The sequence below is a fragment of the Cylas formicarius genome, unplaced genomic scaffold, assembly GCF_029955315.1.
Source record: "Cylas formicarius isolate icCylForm1 unplaced genomic scaffold, icCylForm1.1 PGA_scaffold_7__23_contigs__length_41026272, whole genome shotgun sequence".
Classification (NCBI taxonomy): domain Eukaryota; kingdom Metazoa; phylum Arthropoda; class Insecta; order Coleoptera; family Brentidae; genus Cylas; species Cylas formicarius.
In genome coordinates this window covers 27,579,788-27,589,251 of record NW_026844352.1, presented here as the reverse complement: position 1 = coordinate 27,589,251, position 9,464 = coordinate 27,579,788, and the positions used below count along the sequence as shown (strand labels likewise).

Genomic DNA, 9,464 nt, shown 5'->3' with positions numbered 1-9,464 from the left:
ACTACATTCTTATGTTTTTTGGACTTTGTCAAACATACAAATTTCAAAAGTTGCACGAAGAAATATTGTAATTGTATATTTAAAATTTAGTTTTTTCCGGAGAGGCATTTTTTACGACTTACAACGGCAAATATATTATTAATGTTGGAGCTTTTGCAACATCCGGTATAGATATCGAGCAAAGCGCTTCCAAAATCTCTCGCGAGTCGGGCAGCGATCTTTACGCTTGCGCCCCCTGGGCTCTATCACGCTTGTTGAACTAAGATCGGAGAGGGTTGTACGTAGAATACGTTTAGTAAAATGCCGATATTAAATCATATAATTTTAAAACCCCTCCATTAATCTTTGTGTGTAAATCGAACTGTTCGTGCTGTTTGCGAGTTTTAAGCAAGTAAAATGTATAAACACAGTTAGACTGGTAATTTTAAAAACATATTCGGAGTGAGTGAATTGTTCAAATAAAAATGACCGAGATTTTAAGCGATTTTCTTAAGTTATGAACTATGGTGCTAAATTTTTTAACAAACATCGTTCTGTGGCTGTGTTTTTTTGTTTCCTTGACTTTAGCAATTGATAGGTGAGTAGAAAAATACTACATATTCATCATACATTCATTCATTATTAAATTATTTTAAGAATGGTAGTAATTTATGAATAATGTTATTAATACAGAAAATTAAATGGCTATGGTGACCATATTTAATATTATTTTATTTTAAACAAGTCAGGTTCCCTCCCTATTTTTCAGCTGGCATCTAATTATATTTAGTATTAAAATGTGGTTTCAAAATTAGCAAATTTATAATGAATCATTAAAAATTCAAATTACAAAATTTTACAATTATCGGCTTATTTGTTTGTTATATGAATCACCGTCTAGCAAATAATAACAATATTTAACAAATTACTATTGCTATCAAAGAAAATTGCTCAAAATCAAATTAAAAAGCAATTAAAGAAAAATGTTACAAGTATATACGACTTTTGAAAAATGGAAAATAAACAAATAATATGATCTGAACGTTTTACAAATTTTTTATAATTTGGGACACATTAATTTCAGGGATAGAAGGAGTTTAGTGTCTGATAGACTGGACAATGTCACGCAGACCATATCCAAACTTCTAGACGGATACGATATTCGACTGAGACCAGATTTTGGAGGTAATGATTGTTTATTTTAGTCCCGGTTTTCAAAGACGACTCAGAGAAATATCACAAAGGCGGATATTTTAAATTAAACGTGTCAGACGCAAATACTTTAATTTAGAGCAGTTTCTGCTTCGACGAGCACCGAATTTGCCTTAAAGACACAAATAGGCGGTTTCGGTGAATGTCTGTAGTAAATCGAGAGTTCAATTTCCTTCTTAAGCGACGAACGGATCTAGCTTAATTTTGAAATGGACGAAGCTAACGGTAAAATTTAAAGTACATTTTAGATACGCCTACGAAAACCACCAGCATTTAGGTGGTTTCATTTGATTTGCTTTTGTTATAAGTTATAATACTGCCGTATAAAACTGTATGAGTATAGTTTTGTAGTTCAGTTAAATTGATTATATTCTTTGATTTATGATTACTTTCACCAAAGCCTAACGAATGTATCTACAACGCTTTTTATGAAATTATAGCACATGCAAAATTAGAAAATTTGAATGGCATATTTGTTACAAATTTACAAGCAGTAAACGTGTGTTGAGGCGCCGAGCATTTTGTATGTCAGTTCCATTCTTTGGATTTCCCTTGGGATATACAATATCCTTACGGATCGATAATATTTTTCTTGCAGGGTATAAGATAGGAACTAATTTTGTAAATTCCGCATACATAATTGTAATCCTTGTTTGAAGACCTTTTTTTGGCACTTTCATAGCCCCATCTGAAACTATATTACTTCTGATGGCTGCCTTTATTTATTGTGCAATATTTAAAACCATTATTTTGCTGCACGTAATGTTAGTTTCGTCTATTACACTTATTTTTGTGTCGAATCTATTACATACTATAAATTATCTTTCGAACTTGTTCTTTATTTATTTCTTCGATACAAAATTTGCTCGAAAAAGCACCAGTTACAAGTAAAGTTTAGCTCAAACATTTATTTACAAAAAGCATATAAACAGGTTCAATAATTTCCTTGAGATGAAGATAAACATGTTTTTCGAATGTTCTATTATTAGCATTTGTCTATTATAAAAACGATATAGTCCTCAAGCAAAAAAGATTTGAGAAAGAAAAATTAAAAGATAAACAGGTCGAGAGAAATGCAATAAAAAAATGGTATGTACTATATTTACTGAATATTATCTTAAAGGAAAATCTCCGACGCAACTCACTGCTACTACAGTCTCACTGTAGTAATATTGATTTAATGTAATAAATTTAATTAGATTGGCTTTACTTAATCAGCTTCAAGCTTAGCGTTTTTAACATTAAAATTTGCAGGTGAACCATTGCTGGTCGGAATGGATCTCACGATTGCCAGTTTTGATGCCATATCGGAAGTAAACATGGCAAGTATTATGTTTTGTTATATTTTAAGCTAAAGTTTTATATTAAATTCCCTAGAAACGCGTAGTTTGTATTTTATCGTAAAAAATTTAATGAAGGAATAATCGATTGGGTTATCATTGAAATTTTAATTAAATTCTTGAAGCGTAGATCACGTCTCGGCCTTTCGACGAAATATTAACATAATTCGGGTTAAGCCTACGGGCAAGGTATAGAATGCCATTCTTTGACAAATTTTTAGGATTATAACAGTTTTTGGGTTAGACAAGTATTGCCCGAAATATATTTAAACAATAAATTAAGTATACGAGAATCGTTTCGGTTAATTTAGGCAATGTTAAACCAAGTTTTTAATGGAGTTTAAGATGTTTGGTATGCGGGACTGCATTTTTCTAAACCGTACTCAAAGTTGATAAAAATTGACATCAATTTCAAAAATCGCAAATTCTGGTAATTTGAACGTAAGAGTTATAAAGTTGAAATATCATATCAGCGTTTTATAAATAGTTTGGTCGAATTGGCCCTAGCTTTTACAATAAATATTTGCGAGACCGACCGGAGGCTTTCGACGGTCTTTTATAGACATTGACAGGAAATTATATACACTCTGAGGATGCAATATTTTCCAGGATTATACCATTACGCTGTATCTGAATCAATATTGGAAAGACGAACGTTTAGCCTTTAGCGACCAGGAAGAAGTCCTTACGTTGTCAGGGGATTTTGCCGAGAAAATATGGGTTCCAGATACATTTTTTGCCAACGACAAGAATAGGTAAAGTACGCGTAGTTTTATAAAGCGATACGTTTATCTAATTCACATTCAATTCATTTGAACATTTCAAATATAAGGACGATCTGAAACCCAACAAGTTTTTCATTATCTTATATATTTTTTAATATTATTTTATGAATGTCGCGGTTCCGTATTACAATTTTGTTTTCGCCTTGCTGTAACAGCATATTTCAAATGCATGTGTATAAGTGTGGGTCAATCCCTCTATTCCATAGAGAATCTAATTCATTTCTTGCTTTGCTTATTAACTCAGTCACTTCTGATTTAGAATGTTTTCTTATTGTCATAGTTTTACTTTTCTTGTTAGTAAGTTTTTTTGACTATTTCCAATTGGGATCCTTGATAATATCAAAAAAAATTAAGAAAACTTAGCAAAGGTATATTATTGTTACGGCACTTGTGATGCATTGTGCACCGCCAACGTTTATTACGTAATTTCATTGGAAATCGGCGTTCGACATAAAATTTTACGCTATATCGACCGCAAAGTACCTTTAGACGGCTCTTTACATTAATTTACTTTCGAAAAATCTGTTAGATCATCAATGGCGGCTACAAAAAGCCACTTAACCCACTTTTGATGGGGCAAATCGAACAGAGTCAATCAATTAACTGTCAACTTTCAGCGCAAAAAATATATCCTGTACCGTTTAATTGGCAACTTCGATGTGAAATCTCAAAAGCTAATAATATTGCCAATTTGGAAATGCTTATATCTGATATGGAAAATAAAGATTTTTTTGATGGAATTATTGAACTATGAAAATATGAACATAATTTGAAATATACCGACATCGATATGCAATTGAATATATTTTGTCTGGAGTTCTTATTTCGTATCATTAGACTTTTGTCGTATAGATAGAATTTCCATTATTTCCAGTTTTCTGCACGACGTAACGGAACGAAACAAACTAGTGAGGCTAAACGGAGAGGGATCCATTACATATGGGATGCGTTTCACCACTACATTGGCGTGCATGATGGATCTACACTATTATCCTCTGGATTCGCAAAATTGCACTGTGGAAATTGAAAGCTGTAAGTGCGCGGCCATTTAAATACGAATTATTAACGCAAAGTCCCATTTTAATGCAGAATATTTTTTTTGCTAACATGAAATTTTACATGCGCAAATTATTGTCAATCAACAAACAACGCGCTTATTTTAAAACTAATAAAATAGCGAGTATTGCATTTGAAGTCATGTAGTCATTTTTTTTTCATAATTTTATGATAATAAATTTAAATAATTGTGGCTTGGAGTTAAACAAGCCTTATTTGCAATCGACGGTTTTAACATTATTTCGCGCCATTGACACATTTCCAAACACCATGCCTGGTGTGATGACTTGCAAGACAGCACGATAAAGTGGTCTAAATCACTCTTTGACCGCAGATGGCTATACCGTAATGGATGTCGTTATGTACTGGATGGACAGACCCGTCAGAGGAGTAGAAGAAGCAGAATTACCTCAATTTACCATAATAGGTTACGAAACTAACGATAGGAAAGAGAAACTGGCAACAGGTCGGTTCTGTTGCGTGTTTTTTGGAAGTACCTATTGAATACGAAATTGCGAATTTCTAGGTATCTACCAGCGGTTATCGTTATCATTCAAGCTACAGAGGAATATAGGCTACTTCATATTCCAGACCTATCTTCCTAGCATTTTAATCGTAATGCTCTCTTGGGTGTCATTTTGGATCAACCACGAAGCGACTAGTGCTAGGGTAGCCTTGGGTATGTTAAATCGTAGAAAAATCCCGTGCTTGTATTTATTGCCTTCTTTCTAGGTATAACTACTGTGTTGACAATGACCACCATCAGTACTGGCGTGAGAAGTTCCCTGCCGCGTATAAGTTACGTCAAAGCGATCGATATTTACCTGGTTATGTGTTTTGTATTCGTTTTTGCCGCGCTTTTGGAATACGCGGCCGTTAACTACACATACTGGGGGGCTCGGGCAAAAAAGAAAAGCAAGAAGAACAAGGAGGGTGAAGAAAATAAACCAGGTAATCCCATTTGGATTAATATTTGAATAAATATTCATTATATTCTTACATCCACCTGCACCTATTATCATATGCAAATGTCAGAAAAAACAAACGATGATATCAAGCTGTCAAAATGACAGAAACATATCTATTTTTTTAATGGAATGTCCTATATATTATTAGCTTAAATTGTAGATCTTTTTTTTCTGATTTCAAAAACATGTAGTTTATTGACATTTTATTTAGCTGTATGGTTTAAAAATGGTGAAGTCTGACTTGATAGAAACCATATTATTTGGCGTTTTTGTTCTTCAGTAAAACCCATTTGAAATATCTTAAGTTAACTTACGCTGCAGAGATTTAGTTTTGATTAGTTGTCAAAAGTAGACCATTGTTAAAACAATTGCAAACATCAAGGCAGACTTGACCATTTTTAAACAATATGGCTGTTATCCAGAAATCGAATGATAATTATAATTAAACTGAAATAACGCAAAAACGGCGAAATGAAATGTCAATAAACGATATGTTTTTAAAATCACGAAAAAAAGCTAATAGGGCATACCATTTAAAAAAAAAAAAGATGTTTTTTCTGACATTTGCATAAGATAATAGAGCAAAAAATTTCAAACACTTTTTTTTCTATCTTTCTATAGGTGGGTGCAATTGTAGCAAATTTTTGCTTCGCAGCTTTAGTAAAATAAAATGTGGATCATTCTTCATACCTAAAAAGTATTTTTTAACATATGGACAAATATTTTCTCTTCGTGGTTAAGTTTTCCCTTTTGCGCACGTTTATTATTTCACCAGCTAGATACAAAAAAAGATCCCATCCTGTCTCCGAGAGCTCTCATTTTATATGACAGCAAATATGTTTGTCAATAAATAATCGCAATTTTCAGTTTTTTGGAGGCGAGAGTAAACAAACTAATACTGTGGTGTATGTAATATTCATTTTTTTGTACATCAAACAAATTTGTTTTTTGTATTAACAAGGTGTATAGTTGCAACAACTACTGTACTGCGATGCGATCTGATGAAGGTCTGTTACGGAAGCCCCGGGGCAGGTATTTGACTCAGGAATGATATTATTCCGGACAACCACAACAACAGCTTGTCCCAGATCGAAGTGAACGGTTGAAATGCTGGAAGAGCAAATATTATTTTTCATGTAATCATTCATTACCGCTTTTGTTTATTTTCTGAAGTAACTCGAAAAAAGTATAATAAAAGTAAAACCTAGGTCCTTTATCCAACAATAACCAAAAACTGTAAACTCTAGTTCGTTACTTACGAGTAGTGGAGGGCGTCATTTCGGCGATATCTTTGAGTACTGCTGAAATAGGTGCCAGAAAAAGTGATGATATTGAGTTGGGCTTCTCTCCTAAAAATATATACGTTAAGTGTCATTGTATTGTCAAACAAGCTTAATTGTTGTTATTGTGTTTATTTGTCCAAGCATCCATACTTCTACAGTACCACAGTACTGAAGAACAAGAAATTAAATTCGGCGTTTAGTCTACAAATGCGGCAAATATGCCAATATTTTTCGGCCCTAATTGTACCCTAGTGGCATGTAGTGATTACACGATTTATTACAGTGAAAAAAACCGAGGAAGGTAAGGTAATACAATTAAATTTTTAAGAACGTTAAAAACTTTAAAAGGTTCAAAATTGTCCTGTATTTTGAAAATCAAATTCGACACTATAAGTTTATATCTTTTATTCTTAAAACATCGCAATAACAAAGCAAGCCAAACAAACTACCATTCTACTGTTTTTGAAATCTCAGATTCAACTTTACTCACCTGCATTGTCGACACTAGCATATGCACTTGTTGCGATCCCTAAAACATTGTTGTGAACATTTGGTTGCAAAGGTGTTTTTAATACGTACCGATAATCAGAAAAAACGCCAGTGAAAATATCAAAGATTTCATTGTAGCGCTGTTGCTCATTTTTTATCGGTCGTTTGTGGATTGGAAAGCTATTTATATAAATTTTCGTGATGGTTGACAATACAGTAATAGTCGTTTTAAAATCTCACGAAATTAGTATTCAATTGTCAAAGATTATTTTTATAGTCCATTAAGTTGAAACATTTTAACAATATTTTAATAATCTTTTATGCAGACAATTATCACAAATAGATATGAGATTTTTATATGATCCATTGTTTTGCACTTTTATGTGCGTACCAAAATATTTTAGTGTAGTCATATGATTCCTAAATCCAACTTGCATAGGAACATAAAAGTAGGTTCCAATAAATAGAAATAGAATGGTGAAAAGTGCTAGTATATTATGCAACAAAATTGATAAACGCCATTTTGGTGTTTGATTCGGCAAGATTTCCCCCTTGTAGTAGAGCGAGTACTTGTATACTATACTTCTTTGCATTTGCATTTTTGTAGTATGTTGTATATAAAATTGCGTATTGTAGAAAATTTAATACCCACTAAAACCCATAAAGTTCTAATAATCGATCCTCTAAGTCCCATCACTGATATTTTTGCCAAAAATTGCAAAATGACAGCTTGATGTGTCTAAAATTCCTTGGGATATGTAAAAAAATTGACCCTAACTCCCTAATTGTTGATGATATAATCCAACAAATAAATCGTTTGCATAAGAGAAATATTTTTACTAGTAACATGTGGTTCATTAATATTCTCTGATTTATTTTTTAATTATTGTATCTTAACCAGTACCAGGGACCAACACTGCACCTGTGGTCGACCAAAATCAACAACAGCCTAAACAGTACACTCCTGAGGATATCATAGAGTTACACGATATAAGGATGAGTCCCATACCGTCCATAAGGAGAAACAGTTCGTCTTGCCTAGGAACGGGCGAGTTCGACTTTTCCAATTTCCCGCCAAGTTTTCGTCGATCTAGGTCGTCGGGATTATCGTATAGTTACAGATCCCCGGGATTAAGATATAGAGGTAAGAGAGGTAAGCATACATCAATGGACTCAGTGCTATCTTTCATTTCACTCTTAATTTAGGTACGCCAGTCCACAAACCAAAGGTTCTCAACGCCATCAAAAAGGGAGCCTTAGTTTTGAAAGTTTCAATGCCGAAAATCAAAGACGTCAACGTCATAGACAAGTATTCTCGGATAATATTTCCTGTCACGTTTATGGTGTTCAACGCCGGATATTGGCTGTTTTATTTTCTGGACTGATGGAAAATAACTAGCTAAAAAGTATGATTAAAATTGAAATGAAGGATGTTTTAACGTAAATTATGTAATTTTTAATACTAGGTCGAAAAATCGAAAATCAACAGGGTGGGATTTATCCTGAAACAATCTGATTAATAGTGTATGTCGTCCTATATCAGCAGGTTATGGCAACATTGAATTTATATTACGAAAACGTAGGCAGTAAATTTGCTGTTGGGCCTTAACAGTGCAATCTGACGGCCAACAAAATATACAAACATTTTTGAAAAGACGAATTAAACCTAAAATCCTAGGCAAAACGACCTGTTGAATCACAAGTCAGTAAAATAAATTTATTTCTTCACAAGCGAGCACAATACACAAGCCCATTAATTGATCCCGTACATCGCATTCCGTTAAATAATCATTGTAGTGCCTACGTTTTACAATGGTGGAAATAATCATATTTGCATCTTTTTCACAAATGTCCAGGCAGGAAAAGAAAATATTTTACTCACTTGTACTGCAAATAGTTATTTTTACATTTCAATTTATAGGCGGAGAATTTGCAAGATTCCAAAAAAAAAAAATTGAAAAACTACACAACTTTAATAAATAAGAATGAAAATATGTACCTTTTGTGAAATTTGTAAATGCTCCTTTATGTGCTCTCCTCAAACGATTTATAACATCGGAAAGTATTGTACTAATTAAAAACATTTTAAATTTACTGTGTGTTGAAAGTGTAAAATTTTAATAGTTCCTGTTATAATTTGTAGATGATATATTTAATAAAGTTAGCAAAATGTAGATGTTTATTAAATATTTATTTCGCAAGTTGTAAATTCAATAGTGATTCGTTTGTATGTACCGTGCGTTCAATTCATCTTGATAACATTTTAAGTGACTGCAACTTTTTTATTTTTAGAGATATCAAGGTAAATAAAAAAACAAAATGTAGGGTTAGTAGCCAAGTTTTTTTCCAAGC

General features: G+C 32.7%; 1 protein-coding gene across 3 annotated transcripts; it reads left to right on the top strand.

Annotated features, from left to right (window-relative positions):
- The first annotated feature begins 270 nt into the window (after positions 1–270).
- Positions 271–9,235, top strand: LOC132704575 (gamma-aminobutyric acid receptor subunit beta-like). Of its 3 annotated transcripts, XM_060674659.1 has the most exons (11): positions 271–577; positions 1,064–1,164; positions 2,446–2,513; positions 3,141–3,286; positions 4,191–4,348; positions 4,707–4,838; positions 4,899–5,051; positions 5,105–5,323; positions 8,014–8,265; positions 8,319–8,518; positions 8,579–9,235. In XM_060674659.1, the coding sequence occupies exons 1-10, from the start codon at positions 504–506 to the stop codon at positions 8,495–8,497; spliced, it is 1,482 nt and encodes a 493-aa protein (XP_060530642.1). In that variant the 5' UTR covers positions 271–503; the 3' UTR covers positions 8,498–8,518; positions 8,579–9,235. The 3 variants fall into 3 exon arrangements, with proteins under 3 accessions (XP_060530642.1, XP_060530643.1, XP_060530641.1); XM_060674660.1 differs by having other exon boundaries at positions 8,014–8,256; positions 8,319–9,235; XM_060674658.1 differs by having other exon boundaries at positions 8,319–9,235.
- Positions 9,236–9,464: the final 229 nt, after the last annotated feature.